This window comes from Aulostomus chinensis, chromosome 9 (genome assembly GCF_037954235.1).
Source record: "Aulostomus chinensis isolate RoL2024-O1b breed Wild chromosome 9, RoL_Achi_v1.0, whole genome shotgun sequence".
NCBI classification, from domain to species: Eukaryota; Metazoa; Chordata; class Actinopteri; order Syngnathiformes; family Aulostomidae; genus Aulostomus; species Aulostomus chinensis.
Window position 1 is genome coordinate 21567453 of NC_141328.1, and position 23061 is coordinate 21590513.

At 43.6% G+C, this 23061-nt stretch overlaps 1 protein-coding gene across 3 annotated transcripts in view; it reads right to left on the minus strand.

Moving 5' to 3' along the window:
* Positions 1-14694, minus strand: part of mgll (monoglyceride lipase) — a 33337-nt gene extending 18643 nt beyond the window's left edge. The window contains exons 1-3 of one of the 3 annotated variants that reach the window (XM_086214248.1): positions 14472-14694; positions 12672-12807; positions 1364-1470 (exon numbers count right to left, since the gene is read on the minus strand). In XM_086214248.1, coding sequence (XP_086070374.1) covers positions 1364-1470; positions 12672-12807; positions 14472-14502 — 274 coding nt within the window. In that variant the 5' untranslated portion in view covers positions 14503-14694. Of the gene's footprint in view, positions 1-1363; positions 1471-12671; positions 13046-14123; positions 14433-14471 lie in introns of those variants that run through there. The other 2 variants (XM_086214249.1, XM_086214247.1) reach the window with 2 other exon arrangements.
* Positions 14695-23061: the final 8367 nt, after the last annotated feature.

Sequence of the window (23061 nt, forward strand, 5' to 3'; positions counted from 1 at the left end):
AATGACAAAGGCCCATAAATAGAAAGAAATACATGAGAGAGAAGAAAATGTGATGGAGAACAAGCAAGTGAAAGATCTCAATTGGTGAACTCTATCGGGAGGTGCCTGAGGGTGTGTGTGTGTGTGTGTGTGTGTGTGTGTGTGTGTGTGTGTGTGTGTGTGTCTGCAGGGGCTTGTTCCAGTTCAGTATTTTCCATTTAACAGTGTGACATTTTACTGTGAGAGACTGAACAAACTGCTCCTGTGTGAGCTGCCCCGCTCGTTCTTGTCCTTCAGTCTCTATGAGGTCTGTCTGCTGCTGATTAAGAAACCTGCCTCTGGAAGTGCATCCAAATTTACTTTATTTCTTTGTCTTTGTATGCTTGATGTATCTGCTGTAAACAGTTCAGAGCTTTTTTAGCTGCTTCTGAAGTGTCCAGTACAACAATAAAAACGACAGAGCAATAGCCGAGCTGAGCTGGGTTCAAACCCCCTCGGTGGACCAATGTATCATTAACACCTAATTCACCTCTACTACAAAATAAACTGCATGTTTTACGTATGTATGTATCTGCCATATAACTGTTAAAACATAATGCTGGGCTCAAGAATGTTCAGTACACTGAAAAACGTTGAAACTGTAGTCTTGACGTGTCCTCTGTGACATGCATCTAACTGTCATCAACAGCTTCTCCAAACCCTGCCAAGGTAATCAGTCTTCGCTGGATTTGTCTAGAGCCAGTTTACGCTCCTAAAGTAAGCTTGTTTCACCTGTCTGAACTGTTCATGTGCCTGCTGCCTGGATCAAACACTTGATCTCTTAGGATCTATTACCCTGCTGGCATATCCGGTTCATTCCTCTACGCCACGAGTCTCTTTGCCCTTTAACTCCTGTTGTGGCGTTCAACAGAATGCACAAGTTGGGCCGGATAAAATAGAAATGCTGACCAGGAACAGCAGGAAAGGGGTGGAGCATGTAATAGAAACAATGTCTTTAATGTCTTTGTGATGTGACACAGCTTGTGGCTCCGCACCTAAAACAATGAGCACTGCACTACCATTGAATATGACTCGAGCAAGAAACTTCTCATGGTTATTTTCTCTGGCAATAAGACTCACCTTCACCAAGCTGACTAGTCTCAAGTCTCAGCTCAGAACCACCAGCAAAGAGTTTCATTGAACCTGCAGCTTCATATACACGTCACAAACCCCACAACTTCTGTTACCGTCCCGGTGATGCTTTTTGATTTGGTCGAGATTGTTCTTAGTGTGTGTGTGTGTGTGTGTGTGTGTGTGTGTGTGTGTGTGTGAGCTACTGCTGAGCCTGAGCGTGAGTGTTAATGTATGCAGGCATTACTGTACTGGGGTGTGAGTTGTGGCTCACCATGGTCGTGTGCAAACACCAGTAGGGACAGGTCCTTCAGGCTCCGCGCAATCTCATCATATGGCCCACAATGCTCGCCGGCACCATGGGCAATAAACACCAGAGCCCTGAGGATCGAGATGAGAGAAGAGAAACAATAAGTTAATTTCCGGGCTCAAACCCAGACGTGGCCTCTTTATCTCTTCCACGCACAGACAAACAAACAGCAGATGTTTGGAGGTTTTTTTTCCATTCTTCTTGATAAATCAAACTGTGCTGGTGGAGGGAAATCTTGTGTATCTTTTTCAACCAGAGCATTTTTGATGTGAGAGATCAGGAAGGACAGGAACTGATGGGGGAGAAATGATAATCTAAAAAAAGAAAACAGGCTTCACTGATAGTGGTTTAGGTCTCTGCAGAATCTTTTCCCAAGTGAAATCTGCGTTCATCAGTTCATCACCGACTTCCTTTAACTGCTTGTGTGTTCGTTCATGTGAGAGATATAAAGACTGGATAAGACAAGGCAGAGGAGGATCAGTGGAGGACAACAGAGAAGGAGAACCTGTGTTTGGAGATATCCATTAGAGCGTCTACTTGCCAAAAGACAAAATATTTTCAAAGGGATATTTAATATACAACCACACCTACATGCATAACAATTTAGTAAACATTAAAATGAGACCGTATGCAAGTATTTCAGCTGATTCAGTGATCAAGTTTAGCTTAAAGTATAGTTTTCTCTTTTATTTCCACAAAAATAAACATTTCACGGCAAATACCCTGATGCTCCTGAGCTGGTTTGGGGCACAACCATTTTGTATGCATTGACATGTGCTGGAATTTCATTAATAAGATGTGTTTTTATTGTGCTATTTGGAAAATGGGTTTTATAATGATGTTTCTCAGCCTAGTTTTTATCTACCTCAACTCAGTTGTTGGGGAAATACATTTTGGTGCTTTTCAACCGCAACTGGCTGAAGTAAACTTGCGCCAAAGCCACGTGATGCAACAGTATCAATGATCATGTGGTCAAGACTTGTTAGTCCCATATGGTATTCAACCCCAGAGAGGAAATGATTTGTTTCAAAAGTACAGAAGGCTGTCTGCACAGGTAGGAGACAGACCAAACAAAATATATATTCAAACAAGCTGCGTGTGTGGAGTGCAGAGTTTGAAGAATGCATTCAAAAGGTCGGTGGGCTGAGACGACAGTCAGACTGACTGAGATGACAGAGAAGACAGTCTGGATGACAGTCAGGATGACTGAGATGACAGTTTGGATGACAGAAAGACTAAGATGACGGTTTCACAGAAGTTTTGAAATGACAGGATTCTGGATAGCTTTGATACTGTCTGTCCTCTGTGTGATCAAACTCATTTGGACTGTTAGTTCTTTAATTCTAGGTATATTCTGAACTGATCAATATTATTTTCATCAAAAACAAAAACACAACAGATATATACAACAACAGATAAACCACAGAGATATCTTTTGCCAATTCATGCAGTGCAGAGTCTCCACCAGCTCAAAGATGTTTTTCAAGGTTCTGTGTCTTCTATCTGCATGTTAAGCTTTCCTTTAGAAAGCAGCAGCACTGAGAAGCCTGTGAGAGCTTCAATCAGCGGCAGCAGACAATTAGCTCAAATGCATTCAGCTACAGAGAAAAAGGGCAATGAAGTGACACACAGGGAAAGTGTGTGTGTGTGTGTGTGTGTGTGTGTGTGTGTGTGTGTGTGTGTGTGTGTGTGTGTGAGTGTGTATAAAGGGGGGGGTGGTAAAGAAGAGTGTGTCTGTTCATCAGGCCTCATTTTCAAATCATTCTGATTTCAATCCTTTTACAAAGCCATTGCCTTGGAATAAGACTTCCTCTGCACTTGTTGGAACCGAACAAGTGTGTGCACAATATGAATGGTTTTCTTTGTATGGACATAATGGTTTTTAACACACATGCCAAGGGGCAGCAGGGGATTAATGCAGCTAATCTGGGTTCATTGTGGAGACGACTGTCTCCAACAGGCTGCACACTCCAACCAGAATTTTAATGTGACATTTGCTGTCACCCTGTACGTGACTCTTTGGACTTCTTGCTTAGGTATCTTGGTTGAGAAGGTCAATTTCAGTAGGCGGTACCAAGCCCTTTAAAAGGGATTTTAATCTTAAAACATACTTTTTCATTCAACTACAGCCGAGCAACCAGTACATATTCAGGCGTCAAGAGCATGCTGTGCTCTAGTTCCACTTTGCTGTCCTGGTTCAGTCAGTATTCATTTGTTTAGGCTCATTCTCACTAGTGTGAGATGTATTTAGATGTGAAAGATCTGTTTATCTTACATGACAAATGAGCAGTTCGTCTTTGCTGCAGTAAAATCCAAAAGCTTTTTAAAAAGATATTTTAACATTGCAGCATTCTTGGCAAAATAGGCCATAGGGGCCTGGATTTAAGATTGGTTTGACGGATTTGGCATCTGAATCTTGGGGGATGTTTACTAGAATCAAGTCAATTCACAAGTTCTGGCATTGTGGTTCTGATGCTGAAGACAACAGGCCCAAGTGAAGGCCGGACTGAGGATATAAATATTCAAGAGGACTTGGGTATCCCAAAAAGTATCTTGGCTTGCACATTGTGTAGAAATTCATTGAAGAATCAGAAGAGGGATCATTCTAAAAAGAAGTATAATAGTTAAAAGGGTTCTTTATGCTTCCCAGACACAGCATGGCATCTTAAAATCACGTGCAGTCAACAAGCTAAATCCCATCCATCCATCCATCCATCCATCCATCCATCCATCCATCCATCCATTTTCTATACTGCTTATCTGTTAAGGGTCACAGGTGGGGCTGGAGCCTGCTGACACTGGGTGAGAGGCGGGGTTCACCCTGGACGGGCCGCCAGTCCGTCGCAGGGCCATCAGAAGCAATTAGGGGCTCAGTACCTGGCTTGCGGGGGAAGTGAGGATTGAACCAGCGACCCTTCGGTTGCTAGAGGGCCACTCTACCTCCGAGCCATGCCACCCTACAAGCTAAATATTGAAATAAACAGCTTAAACCAGTACTTCACCAAAAAGTGTCCTTCAAGAATTTCCTTTTTTTTTCTTCTGCCAAAAACATCCATTTTCATCCACTGTGGCTGACTGAGCATACAGCCAGATAAAAAGATGTGAATGATATGGAATGTTGCAATTGAGTGTTTGTACTGTAAATAGGTGTTTTGGACAGTCTGTCACTGTAAACTTTATGCTAAATATATGTGGCTGGCTTTTACTGCATTCTGGAGTCACAAAAAAAAAATGATGCAGGAGGGAAAAAACACATTTGTGAGTCCAAGAACTTTTTTGGGGGGGATCTTGAAGGGGGAAACTTTTTTGGGGTCCCGTATCACTTTCACAAATGATCATGATTGATTGATCAGTTAGTAACACATTCCCTGTTAATTAAGGACTCGATTTTGCTCCAACAATGAATACCTAGTTTGAGAGCGAAAGCGGGGGCAGCTTCACATTCTTACTAATCTTCATCGTGTAAAGCTGTCCAACATTCCTTGTGTGATTCTTCTGTTAAGAGGCTATAAGGAGAAAACAGGCTTTTATTTCATGTTCTCATTAACTGCCTTCACTTGCTCATCTCTCATGGGAAATGGAGACCCACTTGTCTCCCACACGGTTTAGCGGCTGGAACAACATGGCTTCTAACCAGCATTATAAAAACGTTCGGAGAGAATTCTCTCTCCATCCATGCAAAGCCACTCCAAACAACCACAGGGAAGGAGCCTAATCCCCTGGATGCAATCATGCCTGGGGCTAACTAACCTGCAACACCACATTCTGCACCTTAAACTGGGATTATTCTTTTTAAAAGGTCCAACATTTGAAGCAGCTTCAGTGTCCAGCTAATGCTCACATGTACATTGAAAGCTGAACATCATTCAGCAGGCAAGTAAACATGTAACTATTTAATAGTGATGTATATTAGGAACATTTGTGCTTTTCTTACTATGACAGCTATAAATAAGGCATCGTAACTCCCAATACTCAAGTTTTGTTTCATCTGTGCCAGTTTGAGCTGCCAAAAAAACGAAAACACTCCTACTCAAGGGTAGAGTTTACATACAAATATTGGCTCACAGTTAATTTATCATGTTGTGAGGATGGCTGACCTACAACTTGATCATTCATTAGATTTAAACTCAGTTCTGTTGTTGTGTTATTGTTGTCATCTGACATTTACAATTCTTGAAGCTGGTGTAGCTGTGAGGTGCATATTTAACACCATATGGAGTCCATTAACTTTTGCTTGTGTATGTAGAAACTAACATGAGAGATATATTAACACGGGAGACATTGCTGTGCAGACCAGGCCGGAGTCAGAGGACGCGACGCAACTGAACACTGGCATGTTAATCTGATTAATGGATTTAAGGCTGTTCAGAATTTCAGAGTGTGTGTGTGTGTGTGTGTGTGTGTGTGTGTGTGTGTGTGTGTGTGTGTGTGTGTGTGTGTGTAGTTTAGATTAAAGCCTGCTGTGAAATTGTTTTGGAATTGAATTTATTCGTGTGTGTACTGGTGCAATATTGCAGCACATACAAATACACAATCTTGGTGCGAGGGAACAAGATTAGCAGACAGGGAATAAATTAGCTACAATCTCAGCAGGTCAATGTGCCCTTGTATTGTATGGCAAAAAGGGAAAATTTCAAATGAAAGCACAATTTTCCCTGCAGTAAATAATCCTCTGCTAAAAATGTTCAACATTTTACTTAATTCTAGATATTTCACCACTGTATAAGATGTGAACATGATGTGACATGATGGGGAAGAACCAAGTGGAAGGTGAGACAGAGTCTGAGAGGAAGAAGAAAGGTGATAAACAGAAATGGTTCAAGAATTTTGGATGTTTTTTAGAGGAAATTGTGCTGCACAGGGGGAAACCCCACACACGAGGAGAGGAAAAGGAACTTATTGTGTGATGGAGAGAAATGGAGGCAGACAGACAGCAGGCAACCTCAGCAGGAAGGTTTGCACCAGTGAAACCTTACAAACAGACAGTGGAGATGAAACCAATCTGCTGCCCGGTGAAAGGCTTATGATTGGTTATTCAAAAGTCATACAAGTAAAGCTAAGAAACACTGGCAATTCCATGCAATTATCTGTGTTTATAGTGACAAGTTTAACAGGAAACTAAATATTGGGAGTGCTTCTGGAAACATTCTCTCTAAGTGAGGGAAACAAGTCTTCATGGGCGAGATTTACAAGCCGAATAGGTTTCCATACCGCAGTGTTTCCCATACAGGCTCTACCTGGGTGGTCCCTCAGGTCAATTAAGACCCAGCCAAGTACATAAAACCCTCCTTTTCTGATTGGGTGGTTGCAGAGATCATAATCATTAAGAAAACTTTTTTTTTCTTTTTTTTTACACAGTGACTCTTTGAAAAAGTGTGTGCGTAGAAAACTTATAAACTAAAAAGAATGTCATTTTTGAAATTTCTCACCGCAATTTACATGATTTTTATGGTTCCGCAGCATCCTGCCACATTTTGCAACACACCCTATGGAAGTCTCTGATGACATAAAAAAGGCACAGCTGTTGCTTATTTACTCCATCTGTTATGAATGAGCGCATCATTTATATGTGACATCATGGTATGATTGGTGCTCCGCCCCCAGACAGACGGCACTGCACTAAATCATACTGATGTTGTTCATCTGTACATACATTTTTTTTATAGAATCGACAGATAATTATTCACACTCTCGTACGAACTATACATGGTGATCCTCATACCTCCTCTAACATATTCAGAAAATGAACAAACCATCATCAACGTCTCATCATAAATGTTCTTCCCAACTGGCAAAAACAGGTTTTCCAGATCACTAATCCAGGAGATGATATAGAAGCTAAATACTCCCTCTAATCAAGATACACGGACACAAGTTTAATCAAAATATGTTCAAATGTTTTGAGAATAAAATCAAAATTAAAGATGACATAAGATTAGATTCAATCAACAATACTCTTCTAATACCACTCCAGAGTCGAGGCAGAAGCCAAAACATTTCAGCCATTTTAGCCAAAATCTGAGTGAATTTCATCGATGAACTAACCCAAACATCCCGCCAAAGGCCAAAAAGAGTCTTCTGAATCCAAGATAGGCAATTTTAAGACAGATTTCCAATATTTAAACACTTTTTCCTTGTAATATTACCTATTATTCTGCCAAATTCCGATACATTTGTGACATATCCTGCCAACATCACAAAAAGACAAAACGAAACATGTCAGACTGAACAGAATGCTCCAGCTCCATGTGGCACTGCGGCAGCAAAATGACCCCAAAATTAAGTGAAGGGAAGGAAACACATCGATCCAACCATCATGACCCAGTTACACAAAGTGTGTGTGTGTGTGTGTGTGTGTGTGTGCGTGTGTGCGTGCGTGCGTGCGTGTGCGTATGTGTGCATGCGTGTGTGTGCTGTATGCCAAAATGTATGTAAATACAGGTGTGCATGTTCTTGGCTGCTGGTCTCCCTGTGAGTTCAACTCTCCCCTTGGTCATCTGCTGGATGATCTGTCAATCATTGTCAATGCCCCTCCTCTCCACACTGCCACCTTTCACCTACTTCCTGACTCTAATGAAAGGGCCTTTCAGGAGCTGCTGACCCTTGACCCCGACCGTCTCATTCTCATCCAAACATCACTTATTCAAAAGTCCCGTATGGTCACTTATTACAGTAGCATCTTATTTCCCTTGTCAGCGTTATTAATAAATTCACATGTTCAACAGTATGTTGTTAAAAGAAAAAATAAGAAAAATGCTACAAAATCAGAGAGGAGTTTGTCTCTGCTTCTCGAATCTGCACGACAGACTGCTGGAGAGACAGCTTGTGTTTTCAGGGAATATTTACTGGTGAGTACATACTGTTCACTTTTCATGATTTCATACATGATCTATGGAAAAAAAAGAAAAAATACTGCCTCATTTCATAAGACATTTCTAAAAGATGTGATAACATTTAAGAACATGACAGGAGCTACAAAAGTTATTTTAAAACTATTGACGTGTGACCAACATCTGTTGACAACATTGTAGTATCCATTTTAAGATTTGTATTTTCCCTCTTTAAAACTATATATCCCCTATTTCACTTAGTTTTCACGTACTGCCCTTCGATGACATCACTACTGTCCCTCTAGGAGATCCACGGCCAGTCCATATTTGTCCTACACGCTCTTTCTGTTTGGGAACGTACAGAAATCAGTCTGCTGCCCTTGTTTTCGCACTGTTCCCCCCCCCCCCCCCCCCCATCCATTTACATCAGACCATCTGCAACTGTCAGTTAAACGATCTGTGCAAAAGGGGAAGTTGGGGATGTTTGGTCCACCAGACACAGAGTTATTGATTAGACATGTTTCCTGAGACATATGGCAAACTGGCTGCTGTATCTGTCCTCGTTTGACTGATGGCTCCCCTGAACGTAAAACACCAGCATCTGGATGTGCTGCTTTTCTAGCTGAGAATCTTCTTGACTGGAGTCGCTACCTCCCGAAAAAATAGCCAGAGGACTGTTATTGTTCAGTATAATGATGTGTGTGACATTTGTGAGGCATTTTTATCATTATGTGCAGTGCAGGAACCCCTGCTTTGTGAGCCACCTTTGGCCATCAACATCTAATCACTTGCTTGTGGAAATGCTCACTATTTTATGGCTGATCAACAGTAGAGAAGATACTGATTGAGATTTGATAAACTGCAGAACTATATTGATTTGTTACCCTCCAACCTTTACAAATAAAACTGGATCTGATTAGAAGTGGGGGGGGGGGGCGTGGACTTGGAAGAAAGGAGGGCAGAGGATGAAAACCATTTGGGGGTGCGCTGGTCTGAAAATGGCTTTAAATTGATTTCAATTAGATTGTTTCTTTTACTCCTCAGCAAGAGCCAATTCATTCAAACCCCTGCTGATAAGATGGAAGCCAGGGTGTGATTTTGCTGAATACCTTCTGCCTCACTAGCCTATAAACCCACAGGAGCTGCAGGCTCAGCTAAAAGATTTTAATTAAGGGTTCTGTGAGAGATTAGAAGTAGCTTTAGCAGCTTTATCACTGGGGTATTCAAACAGTGGTGCTCTCCATTTGAGCTACATTGCACAGGAAAAATACACAAACTATATCTGTAGCATCAACGCTCTCTTTGCCATGACTCTATTTTAGCATGACTGACTGGCTCTCTGTGAGAAATCGCTTATATAATCCACGCAAAGCCTCAGTGCTCTACAGTTATAACAGAGAGCTATTTTTAGCCTCTCATGATTCAGCCTTTTAATTCAAATACACATTTTCAGGAAGAGGGTAAAGCTGCTACATGATTACATTAGCAATTAGCATCATTTTTTGCAGTAGGAGTTATTTGATAGGCTGCATTTACCCTGCATGTCCTGATGCCCACTAATGTTTTTTTGAGCTACAAAGACAGCTCACAATTAAGTCCCGTCCCCGTTAACATTGTATGGAGGTCAATTCTGTCTGCTAGCTGAGAACTGGAATTACTTTAATGCTGGTCAACATCACGCTAACATGCAGCTGACGTTGCCTTAACCATGAGTGCTAACAGGTTAGCGCTCTGTATGGTTGCCATAAATGTAGAAAAAACATCACCAGTCCATTTACATTCCTAACAGCTAATTAGAGAATAATGTGGGGACATAGTGAAATCTGGCATTTCCAGCTTCACACAGGAATTTTTAATTGACAACATGATTCTGAATTTATTTCCACATGATTCAGGCCTGAAAAATCTAACAATATGTGATTCCACACTCGATTTTTTTTTGTTTTTGTTTACATCTTCATGATACATCTTTGATCTGTGCCACATAAGCAAAAATTTAAAAAAAAATAAAAACACACTTGTATAGAACCAGGTGGCATAAATGTGGCTTGATTAATTCCCAAATGTTCAAGATTTAAATAAATTTGAGCACGCAAGTGTTTGCTGAAGTGGGAGTGTGAGACTAGATGTGTCTCTGTTTGAGAGGATGCTACTCTACCAAAGAAAAAACTGCGATGGTCAACTTCTAAGAGGAACAGCCTGCGCGCACAAATAAAGATGGCAGGATCGATGCAAACTTGAGTTTATGGAACCAGCGTTGGTTAATGAGTCACTGCTCTAGCGAGGCTAAGCACGTGTGAAATGCTCAGTAATATCTTGACTGCAGATGTTTTGTGGGATGTTTCTGCAGTCTGTCACGTCTCCTAGCGTCTGTGCTGTCACACTGAGCGTTCATGTGCGACATCTGTCTTCTGTTTGCTGCTCTGCCAGAAAATTGAGGGACAAATTACATAGCAAGAAATTGTGGAGAATGTTGTACTTAAATGTGTCACAGTTGGTGTTTTTTTGTTGTTGTTTTTTTTTTTTTCAATAAGCTGGACCGGACTCGTTGTGTTCTTCTTTGTCGATCTGGCCAGGAGTCTTTCACACACCAGAAGGCCCTAATGAGTCAGGATCTCAGGCCTTCTGTAAGTGAGGTGGTTCAGTAGAGTCAAAGGAGAACCAGAGAGTGTGAGGAGACAGATGTTGACATGTCATGGCAAGTGTTGCCTCAGCCTCTAACCTCACTCTGTCTGGTTCAGACTCATGTGTTCCCTGGCGTGACGTGTGCTCAAATGCTACTAGATGTTATAAGTGTTTAATACACTTTCAACTCTACCGCTTCCATGACGACACCCTCAAATCTGTAACTCTTCACGTATCGCCACCCCTCCACCCAAAAGCTAAACCAGACTCCAACAGCGGAGAACAGAAACCACCTCCATCCACAGTGAACCAACAATGAGAAAAAATAACACAAAATGTGGTGATACTTCCCCTCCCAATACAATATCAATATTCAAGCTCTTAATATAGATTTTTTTTTTCAAATGAAAATTCATGTTTTTAATGGACTGTGACTACAATACACCTTTCACACCTCAGCTACCACCCTCACCTGTAGGAGTGAGTGAGGCAGTCGAGGAAGCGGCCAGTCAGAAGCTAAAATGGAGGTGAAAAATAAAAACGCCAGGAAATTTAAAGGGGATGGACAAAATAATAGATGGGGTAACTGCTTCGAGGTTGTTTATAACGGGGTCATGACCCAGTAGGGTGCGTCTGGTAGGCCTGACCTGGGCCCTGAGGAGATTAACATAATCATAATATTCTAACAAGCTCGGGTTACAACAATGAGACCGGCATGTACAACCCCCCCTCCCGCACACACTGATTTTATTTTGCTTTCTTAATAACCTGTTGATGTTTTTGTTGCCTATTTTATGAGACAACATGTTTCTTCAAGGCTCTTCATCACCCAAAAAAGCCCAACATTTCTAAAAATCCCAATTAGTGTCTCACAAAGATGGTTTTGCTCATCACTTCGTTGTGACTCCATGCAGGATGCAGAAAGAGCTAGCCATGTAGATTTAGCTTTGACGCTAATGCCCCCACATAGCTACCACCTACAAACAAATAATCCATAAACATCAGGTTTCAAACTCTTCAACAAATCGTCTTGTATCATCCACATCTTCAACTGCGTGTTCAGTAATCCACAAACACTTTGATTTGAGCAACAAACATAAACCCTAGACCTTCAGATTCATGCTTGTCCAGTGGAGCACAGTTTGAAGCTTGTTAGTCAGTTAAAATTAGTTATGAACGGAGAAAACGCATCTTTGTGAGCTCAAGACACCTATTCGTGAGGCCTGGAAATGCAAAATAAACTTTTTGGGTGTCATGTAACACCTAACTACTCCTTTTGCTTTATCAAAAATATTTTCAGAGGCTGATATTCAACTTTTTTTTTTCTTTGATATTTTTCCATGTTCTTTCAGCTTTGGAAAAGCAGATTCAAGCAAAGGGTTTCTTTATTCAGAAGCGATCAGACAAGAGCCTACTTCCTGTCGAACTTGTTTGCTGACTGAGTTATCAGATTCTCTGCGTATCCACTCAGCCCGGGTTGGGATGTGCGTTTTCACAGTCTGATCATGAGGCTCCTGTCCTGAGGCGCTACTAGGGGACACAGACTGGTGCCTAAACATCCAGCACCATCAAAAAAGTAAGAAAGCGCTCATGTGACTGCAGGAATGAAGCATGTGACCGCGCTTACTGTACTGTAGGTGACGCGCTTCATCTTGAAAAGTGCATCATGAATGTGCTTCCTCAGCTGTCTGCGCTACTGCATTTCCCACCTAAAGGGAACTATGTGACACATAGCTACACAGCGCGCGCGCGCGCGCGCACACACACACACACACTGATTCGTTCACCGCCAGTTCTACCGCTCCGCGCTCACTGACCTCGGCTCGGCGGCGGGCTCCCAATAACGGCAGAACAGGTGCAGTCCGTCGGCGTTGACGATGTGCTGCAGGTCGGTGTAGGGGACTCCCTGCGGACTCCGCCGCGGAGTAGCTCCCGGCTCGGGCATGGACGAGTCTGCAAGAAAGACACGGAGCAGCGATAAGAGCACATCGCTGCCGTAGAGGAAGCAGCTGACGCCGGCGACGAGGAGGCAGGTGGCCACGGTCAAAGCGTGCATTGTTTATTTTTGTTGTTGTTTATTTCTCGTGGTTTTCAGCTCAGGAGCAGGAGATAAGGGTGCCGGATCTAATCTGACACAAACACACATACACGAACACACAGTCACACGCACGCACGCACGCGCACAGACACATACAGGCACTGTTGTCAAAGCGTCGTTACGTCACGTGACCATATGTTCTCTCTCTCTCTCTCTCTCTCTATGGTCTCTCTGAAATTAAAGAAAAAAACGTCTCTGTGGAATTCACACGTGCTTTGTGTGTTTTGTGTGTGTGTGTGTGTGTGTATGACATTTAGGATGAAACTGTGATTATAAAAGAGGAGCGACAAATGTTTTGCACTTTGCCTTCCTCCAAATACACGACTGCGTTACCACACCGAGACACCGACACTCTATTCCCTGAAGGCTATGATGCTGTAGCCTCGTGTAACACTTTATTGGTCTGATTCCTACATCTCTATACACTCCGGCGCGCGCGGGCACGCGTCATTGCGCGCGCACGTGTCACGTTGCAGCCAAAGCTCTGACAACATTGAAAAAAAGAAGCACTCCATCTACAGAATCTCTCTCTCTCTCTCTCTCTCTCTCTCTCTCTCTCTCTCTCTCTCTCTCTCTCTCTCTCACACACACACACACACACACACACACACACACACACTTCAACAGATTATCCTGCAATGGAGTAGCGACACTCCCCCTTCTATCTCCTCCCGCATCACCCAGCTGACGAGAATCACTCTCAATCTTTTGGTCCAACAACACATAAACACACCTTCATGAGGGCATGTGCAGCATGACAATGAAGGGGACGGTGTGTGTGCGTCTGTATGTGTGTGTGCGTGTGTCCCTACTGACAGTAAAAATAGCCCCGGTGTGAAGCTATGATCGGATTTCAGCTCGGTGGTCTGCCTGCTTGTGTGCTCACGGGCGACTTCAATATTTCATGTGTTTAAGATGATTTGTCAGTGAGGAGGTGAACTACACATTGGTGTTTAGGTCTAAATGGGAGCGACCCGGGTCTGAAAAGGCGGGTAGATACTGAGGGTACTGAGAGGAATTCATGCGCCTCAGAGGTGGAAATAATCACACATTAAACTTGGATTATTGGAATCTTCGTCTGTTTACAATCTAAGCAGCGCTCGCGCGCGCGCGCACACACACACGTATATTTATATTTTTATATATACAGTATATATACACACACACACACCTTCGCAGGGCTTCATCTCCACTTTAATGGACAGTAAAAGCGGCTATTTCCGTTTGCAGAGGAGATTATCGACAAGTGCATCTAGTAAAACTGGTCTGCCGTCGCCTGCAGGTTTGTGGAAATCGGACGTCAGTGTTTTGAAAATGAAGAACGAAAAACCAGCGAGGATTCTTCATCTGCGCAAAAATCTCTGTAAAAACAATAACTTCTATGCTTCCAGAGCAGAAAAAAAAACTCCAGCACTGTGATGCAGAGGTGTCCTTCAGGTCAAGAAGCGGAGCAGCGGACAGAACAAGTCCTCGTAATTAGAAAAAGAATAACAGCACTATTATAGAGAAACGAACTGACCTCCGCAGGAGCCTGGGCAGTGAAGTTTCATCCGCTTTTCGGACTCTCAGTTGCCGCTCTGCGTCCGTCCTGTCTCCCCTTTATTCTCTCTCTCTCTCTCTCTCTCTCTCTCTCTCTCTCTCTCTCTCTCTCTCTCTCTCTCTCTCTCTCTCTCTCTCTCTCTCTCTCTCTCTCTCTCTCTCTGGTGCTCCGCGCTCGCTACCCGCCAAGGGAAGAATGCAGTCAGGGACGTTTAGGGTGAAACCTAATAAGAATTCTCTCTCTCTCTCTCTCTCTCTCTCTCTCTCTCTCTCTCTCACACACACACACACACACACACACACACACGCCGAGGCGGGTATACGGCTCGTCTCTGCTCTGAGCCTCATTTACTGTTGGAAGAAAGTCATGCTTGACTCTCCATGGTTCTCTATTTTGTACCTAGACCAGTGGTGTGTGTAGCCTGGGTGACAGGATCCTCTACACCAATTTCTCTCTCTCTCTCTCTCTCTCTCTCTCTCTCTCGCTCACACACACACACACACACACACACACACACACACACACACACACCCTGTGCTGTTCAAAGGACCTGTTTTGTCAGATGAAACTAACTCCTTACATTTTTTTTCCAGATTCTTTTCGCTCAGTAACATTATAAGCTACCTTTTGACCTAGCATTTGAATAACTTTAGAGGAACATGTGAAGTTTACTGGGAATAAAGTTATCCATCCTTTCTAGAGCGAGACAAGTAAATTAGTACCCGTCTTTCCACTGTGTATTAAAGACCCCCACCTGACGGCTAACTGCTAATTAGCATAGCTGTGATAAAGGCCAGCGGCGCGGTAGCAACCCATTTCAAAAACAATGAAATACACTTTTCTGTGCTTGTATTAATAAAACTGGGCTTGTGATTAGTACCCCCACCCCCAAAAAGTCAAATTTTGAATGTTGTTAGTATTTAAAAACCACATGAATACCTGGAACTACTTTCCTGAAAGGCGTAGTGATCTGACACAGCACTTTGAAATCCCCCCCCCCCCAAATTTCGGCAATAAAGTAAAACACAGAGCTTACAAAATAAGCAATAAGCACTTACAAAATAAGTACATGATGAAAATGAATATAAATTAAAACCCTAGCAGTATGTTATGACTGTGTAACATAAAGTTATGTAGTAACTACCAAATATCTTGCATTGTTACACCCTCCGGAACAGTAGGTGGCATCAGGAGATACAAATTAAAATTAAAGCTGCAAGCAGCGTTGTTAGGGCCTGAGCCCCCGCCTAACCGCGGCCGGATCGCCGGTCCGAATCCAACGGTGTAATCGGCAAATCCCTAGGCCTTGTAGTTTAGGAGATACGAGCCTCAGTTCGCTGCACAGTGCGACTGCAGAGCTGAGAGCCGGCCATTTTAGAGCCCCTCCCTTCTCTGCTCGCTCTCTGCCATCTGTGTCAGAGTGGAGAGCAGAGGAGGATTTGGCAGTTTAACTGTGAAACACAGTCATAACTCAGCATATGTTGGTCAAAAGTTGAATGTAAAGACATCAGTGCGTAGAGTTTTTTCTCAGGAATTCAATGGTGTGCTTTTTGAAGGTGTGAGTGTTTTAGTTTAGAAGATACAAGTGTTTGTTTGAGAGTATGTACATGAGGGCAGAGAAGCTCCAATTGTGGTTTCCATGACTACAGTAAACAAATCTCTGCCATCTGTGCAGGAGTGGAGAGCAGCTGAAAAGTGTACATTTTTAGTGTGTGAAAAGCAAATAACTCCGCATTTGTTGCTTGGAAGTGGAATATAATACCATATTTTTGTAGAGATTTTTCTGAGGAATCCAGTGGTGTGTTTTGTGAAGCTGTGAGAGTTTTAGTTTAGACGTGAGAAGCATTTGTTCGAGAGTTTGTACCATGAGAAGACACGGCCACCCCATTGACTTCCATTGTAAGTGTGAAAGGTGTCTCCCCCACTTTGACGGCTTATAAAATCCAAACCGAACGCGTAGTATATTAGCCTTTAAAGATTTTTGAAGAGCACAGTTGGGAGAGAAATGTGTGAAAGTTTGGAAGCGATGCCATTTACGGTTTAGGAGGAGATAGATTTTGTTCGGGGAGTAAAAAATTCCTTTTTTTGACAGTTTTGTCCAATTTGTGGACATTGTGTTGTAGATAGGTGAGAGGTCAGAGTGTATGAATTTTTCGTCTTAATGAGACGATTCCAACGGTGTTGGTCCCATGTCTGTGGGACATTCGTGGAAGCAGTTATAGCGCTCCCAATTTTTTTTTAGTTTTTTTGCTCCCTAGGTGGCGCTATTGAGTTTTGGTGAAATTTTTTTTTAAAATATAAAATTTTTTGCCAGACCGGACGTGCGTGCCAAAATTCAGCGAATTTCATGCATGTTCAGTGGGTGTAATTAAGGGTTTTTTTGGCGGCGGAACCGGAAAGAATAATAATTAAAGCTGCAAGCAGCGTTGTTAGGGCCTGAGCCCCCGCGCGGCCTACGGCCGCGTCCTTGACACCGGCCCGAATCCAACGGTGTAATCGGCAAATCCCTAGGCCTTGTAGTTTAGGAGATACGAGCCTCAGTTCGCTGCACAGTGTGACTGCAGAGCTGAGAGCCGGCCCTTTAAGAGCCCCTCCCTTCTCTGCTCGCTCTCTGCCATCTCTGTCAGAGTGGAGAGCAGAGGAGGATTTGGCAGTTTTACTGTGAAACACAGTCATAACTCAGCATATGTGGGTCAAAAGTGGAATGTAAAGACATCAGTTCGTAGAGTTTTTTCTCAGGAATTCAATGGTGTGTTTTCTGAAGGTGTGAGTGTTTTAGTTTAGAAGTTACAAGTGTTTGTTTGAGAGTATGTACATGAGGGCAGAGAAGTGCCAATTGTGGTTTCCATGACTACAGTAAACAAATCTCTGCCATCTCTGTCAGAGCTGAGAGCAGAGCTGAGAGCAGAGCTGCCAGCTGGCCCATTAAGAACCCCTCCCCCGCTGCACTTTCTTTGATCTGTGCTAGAGTGGAGAGAGTGGAGGATTTAGAGAAATGTAGTGTGTAAAAGCTGAATAACTCGGCCTACGTTGGTGGAAAGTAACACAAAATACCATATTTTTGTAGGGATTTTTGTCAGGAATACAGTGATATGTTTTTAAAAGCTGTGCGATGTATGGTATAGACGTGAGAAGCATTTGTTCGAGAGTATGTACCATGAGAGGACACGGCCTCCCCATTGACTTCCATTGTAAGCGTGAAACGTGTCTCCCCCACTTTGAGGGCTTATAAAATCCAAACCGAGCGCGTAGTATATTAGCCTTTAAAGATTTTTGAAGAGCACAGTTGGGAGAGTAATGTGTGAAAGTTTGGAAGCCCTGGCATTTACGGTTTAGGAGGAGATAGATTTTGTTCGGGGAGTAAAAAAAGTCCTGATTTTGACAGTTTTGTCCAATTTGTGGACATTCTGTTGGAGATAGGTGAGGGGTCAGAGTGTAAGAATTGTTCGTCTTGATGAGACGAGTCCAACGGTGTTGGTCCCATGTCTGTGGGAGTTTTGTGTGAGGAGTTATAGCGCGCGAAATTAAAAAAAATTATCTTTTTTTTGTGTGGCTCCCTAGGTGGCGCTATAGACTTTTGTGGCGTTTTTGTTTTTGATTAGTGAATGTTGAGACATACCGAACGATTGTGCCGAAATTCAGCGAATTTCATGCATGTTCAGGGGGTCAAATTAGATTATGCGCGTTATGCGCATTATGCGCATTATGCGCATATAGCGTGCACTCATTGAGAGCAAGAACAGTATAATACCAGGTTTTGAATGGGTGTGTATGTGAAAACTGGCTCCGGGCCGTCTGGCCCAGTTGCCTCATGGGTGTTGGGGGGGCCTGGGACACTGTTTAGTGTGTGTTTTTAGTGTTTTTAGTGCTGCTAATGTGTTGCTCTGCCGAGCAAACATAATAGGGTCTTCGCCAGAAGTACCTTCTGGCTCAGGCCCTAATTATTAGGGCCTGAGCCAGTCCCTGGCGAAGACCCTATTATGTTTCGAAGTCACACTCGCCACTTCAAAAGTAAATTTGACGCCCTAAACATGCATGAAAACTCACCAAATTTGGTAAGCACATCGGGTGCGGCGAAAAATTCGATAATTAAAAAAAAAAGAGGCGCTCTACTCAATAGCGCCACCTACATACACAAAAAACCACGCCACAGACTGTAGGAATGTCCTACAGACATGGGACAAACACCATTGAACTCGTCTCATCAAGACGGATAAATCATACACTCACACCCCTGACCTAACTGTAACAGGATGTCCACAATTTGGACACGAATGTCTAATTTTGGACAATTTTGCGCCCCGAACAAAATCTATCTCCTCCTAAACCGTAAATGCCAGGGCTTCCAAACTTTCACACATTACTCTCCCAACTGTGCTGATTAAAAGTTGTTCAAGGTTAATATACTACGCGCTCGGTTTGGATTTTATGAGCCGTCAAAGTGGGGGAGACACTTTTCGCCTTACAATGGAAGTCTATGGGGAGAGCGTGTCCTCTCAGGGTACATACTCTCAAACAAATGCTTCTCACATCTACACCATACATTCCACAGCTTTTAAAAACACACCACTGTATTCCTGACAAAAATCCCTACAAAAATATGGTATTTTGTGTGACTTTTGACCAACGTATGCTGACTTATTCAGCTTTTACACACATTTCTCTGAATCCTCCACTCTCTCCACTCCAGCACAGTTCAGACACAGTGCAGCGGGGGAGGGGTTCTTAAAGGGCCAGCTGGCAGCTCTGCTCTCAGCTCTGCTCTCAGCTCTGACACAGATGGCAGAGAGCGAGCAGAGAAGGGAGGGGCTCTTAAAGGGCCGGCTCTCAGCTCTGCACTCACACTGTGCAGCGCACTGAGGCTCGTATCTCCTAAACTACAAGGCCTAGGGATTTGCCGATTACACCATTGGATTCGGGCCAGTGTCAAGGACGCGGCCGTAGGCCGCGCGGGGGCTCAGGCCCTAACAACGCTGCTTGCAGCTTTAATTAGGGCCTGAGCCAGAAGGTACTTCTGGGCGAAGACCCTATTATGTTTCGAAGTCAGAGAGACACGAAGTCAGCGCTAAAAGCAGTAAAAAAACACACTTAGGAGCATCACAGGCCTCTAAAAACATCACAGGGGGGTCCGGGGGGGGACAGGGGGGTGAGGTCCCCCATTGAAACCAATGGTGGCAAAAATTTTATCTGAAATTGCAAAGTTTTTTTATTATTAGGGCCTGAGCCAGAAGGTACTTCTGGGCGAAGACCCTATTATGTTTCGAAGTCAGAGAGACACGAAGTCAGCGCTAAAAGCAGTAAAAACACACACTTAGGAGCATCACAGGCCTCTAAAAACATCACAGGAGGGTCCGGGGGGGGAGAGGGGGGTGAGGTCTCCCATTGAAACCTATGGTGGCAAAAATTATATCTGAAATTGCTGCGTTTTTTGGGTTATTAGGGCCTGAGCCAGAAGGTACTTCTGGGCGAAGACCCTATTATGTTTCGAAGTCAGAGAGACACGAAGTCAGCGCTAAAAGCAGTAAAAACACACACTTAGGAGCATCACAGGCCTCTAAAAACATCACAGGAGGGTCCGGGGGGGGACCGGGGGGTGAGGTCCCCCATTGAAACCTATGGTGGCAAAAATTATATCTGAAATTGCTGCGTTTTTAGGGCCTGAGCCAGTCCCTGGCGAAGACCCTATTATGTTTCGAAGTCACACTCGCCAATTAAAAAGTAAATTTGACCCCCTAAACATGCATGAAAACTCACCAAATTTGGTAAGCACATCGGGTGCGGCGAAAAATTCGATAATTAAAGAAAAAAGAGGCGCTCTACTCAATAGCGCCACCTACATACACAAAAAACCACGCCACAGACTGTAGGAATGTCCTACAGACATGGGACAAACACCATTGAACTTGTCTCATCAAGACGGATAAATCATACACTCACACCCCTGACCTAACTGTAACAGGATGTCCACAATTTGGACACGAATGTCTAATTTTGGACAATTTTGCGCCCCGAACAAAATCTATCTCCTCCTAAACCGTAAATGCCAGGGCTTCCAAACTTTCACACATTACTCTCCCAACTGTGCTGATTAAAAGTTGTTCAAGGTTAATATACTACGCGCTCGGTTTGGATTTTATGAGCCGTCAAAGTGGGGGAGACACTTTTCGCCTTACAATGGAAGTCTATGGGGAGAGCGTGTCCTCTCAGGGTACATACTCTCAAACAAATGCTTCTCACATCTACACCATACATTCCACAGCTTTTAAAAACACACCACTGTATTCCTGACAAAAATCCCTACAAAAATATGGTATTTTGTGTGACTTTTGACCAACGTATGCCGACTTATTCAGCTTTTACACACTATATTTCTCTGAATCCTCCACTCTCTCCACTCCAGCACAGATCAGACACACTGCAGCGGGGGAGGGGTTCTTAAAGGGCCAGCTGGCAGCTCTGCTCTCAGCTCTGCTCTCAGCTCTGACAGAGATGGCAGAGAGCGAGCAGAGAAGGGAGGGGCTCTTAAAGGGCCGGCTCTCAGCTCTGCACTCGCACTGTGCAGCGCACTGAGGCTCGTATCTCCTAAACTACAAGGCCTAGGGATTTGCCGATTACACCGTTGGATTGGGGCCGGTGTCAAGGACGCGGCCGTAGGCCGCGCGGGGGCTCAGGCCCTAACAACGCTGCTTGCAGCTTTAATTAGGGCCTGAGCCAGTCCCTGGCGAAGACCCTATTATGTTTCGAAGTCACACTCGCCACTTCAAAAGTTAATTTGACCCCCTAAACATGCATGAAAACTCACCAAATTTGGTAAGCACATCGGGTGCGGCGAAAAATTCGATAATTAAAAAAAAAAGAGGCGCTCTACTCAATAGCGCCACCTACATACACAAAAAACCACGCCCCAGACTGTAGGAATGTCCTACAGACATGGGACCAACACCATTGAACTCGTCTCATCAAGACGGATAAATCATACACTCACACCCCTGACCTAACTGTAACAGGATGTCCACAATTTGGACACGAATGTCTAATTTTGGACAATTTTGCGCCCCGAACAAAATCTATCTCCTCCTAAACCGTAAATGCCAGGGCTTCCAAACTTTCACACATTACTCTCCCAACTGTGCTGATTAAAAGTTGTTCAAGGTTAATATACTACGCGCTCGGTTTGGATTTTATGAGCCGTCAAAGTGGGGGAGACACTTTTCGCCTTACAATGGAAGTCTATGGGGAGAGCGTGTCCTCTCAGGTTACATACTCTCAAACAAATGCTTCTCACATCTACACCATACATTCCACAGCTTTTAAAAACACACCACTGTATTCCTGAGAAAAATCCCTACAAAAATATGGTATTTTGTGTGACTTTTGAGCAACGTATGACGACTTATTCAGCTTTCACACACTACATTTCTCTGAATCCTCCACTCTCTCCACTCCAGCACAGATCAGACACAGTGCAGCGGGGGAGGGGTTCTTAAAGGGCCAGCTGGCAGCTCTGCTCTCCACTCTGACAGAGATGGCAGAGAGCGAGCAGAGAAGGGAGGGGCTCTTAAAGGGCCGGCTCTCAGCTCTGCACTCACACTGTGCAGCGCACTGAGGCTCGTATCTCCTAAACTACAAGGCCTAGGGATTTGCCGATGACACCGTTGGATTCAGGCCGGCGATCCGGCCGCGGTTAGGCGGGGGCTCAGGCCCTAACAACGCTGCTTGCAGCTTTAATTTTCTTCTTCTTCTTATTATTATTCTTTCCGGTTCCGCCGCCAAAAAACCCCTTAATTACACCCCCTGAACATGCATGAAATTCGCTGAATTTTGGCACGCACGTCCGGTCTGGCAAAAAATTTTATATTTAAAAAAAAAATTTCACCAAAACTCAATAGCGCCACCTAGGGAGCAAAAAAACTAAAAAAAAATTGGGAGCGCTATAACTGCTTCCACGAATGTCCCACAGACATGGGACCAACACCGTTGGAATCGTCTCATTAAGACGAAAAATTCATACACTCTGACCTCTCACCTATCTACAACACAATGTCCACAAATTGGACAAAACTGTCAAAATGAAGACTTTTGCTCCTCCCCGAACAAAATCTATCTCCTCCTAAACCGTAAATGGCATCGCTTCCAGACTTTCACACATTACTCTCCCAACACTGCTCTTCAAAAATCTTTAAAGGCTAATATACTACGCGCTCGGTTTGGATTTTATAAGCCGTCAAAGTCGGGGAGACACGTTTCACGCTTACAATGGAAGTCAATGGGGTGGCCGTGTCCTCTCATGGTACAAACTCTCGAACAAATGCTTCTCACGTCTAAACTAAAACTCTCACAGCTTCACAAAACACACCAGTCAATTCCTGAGAAAAATCTCTACAAAAATATGGTATTATATTCCACTTCCAAGCAACAAATGCAGAGTTATTTGCTTTTTACACACTAAAAATGTACACTTTTCAGCTGCTCTCCACTCAGGCACAGATGGCAGAGATTTGTTTACTGTAGTCATGGAAACCACAATTGGAGGGTCTCTGCCCTCATGTACATACTCTCAAACAAACAC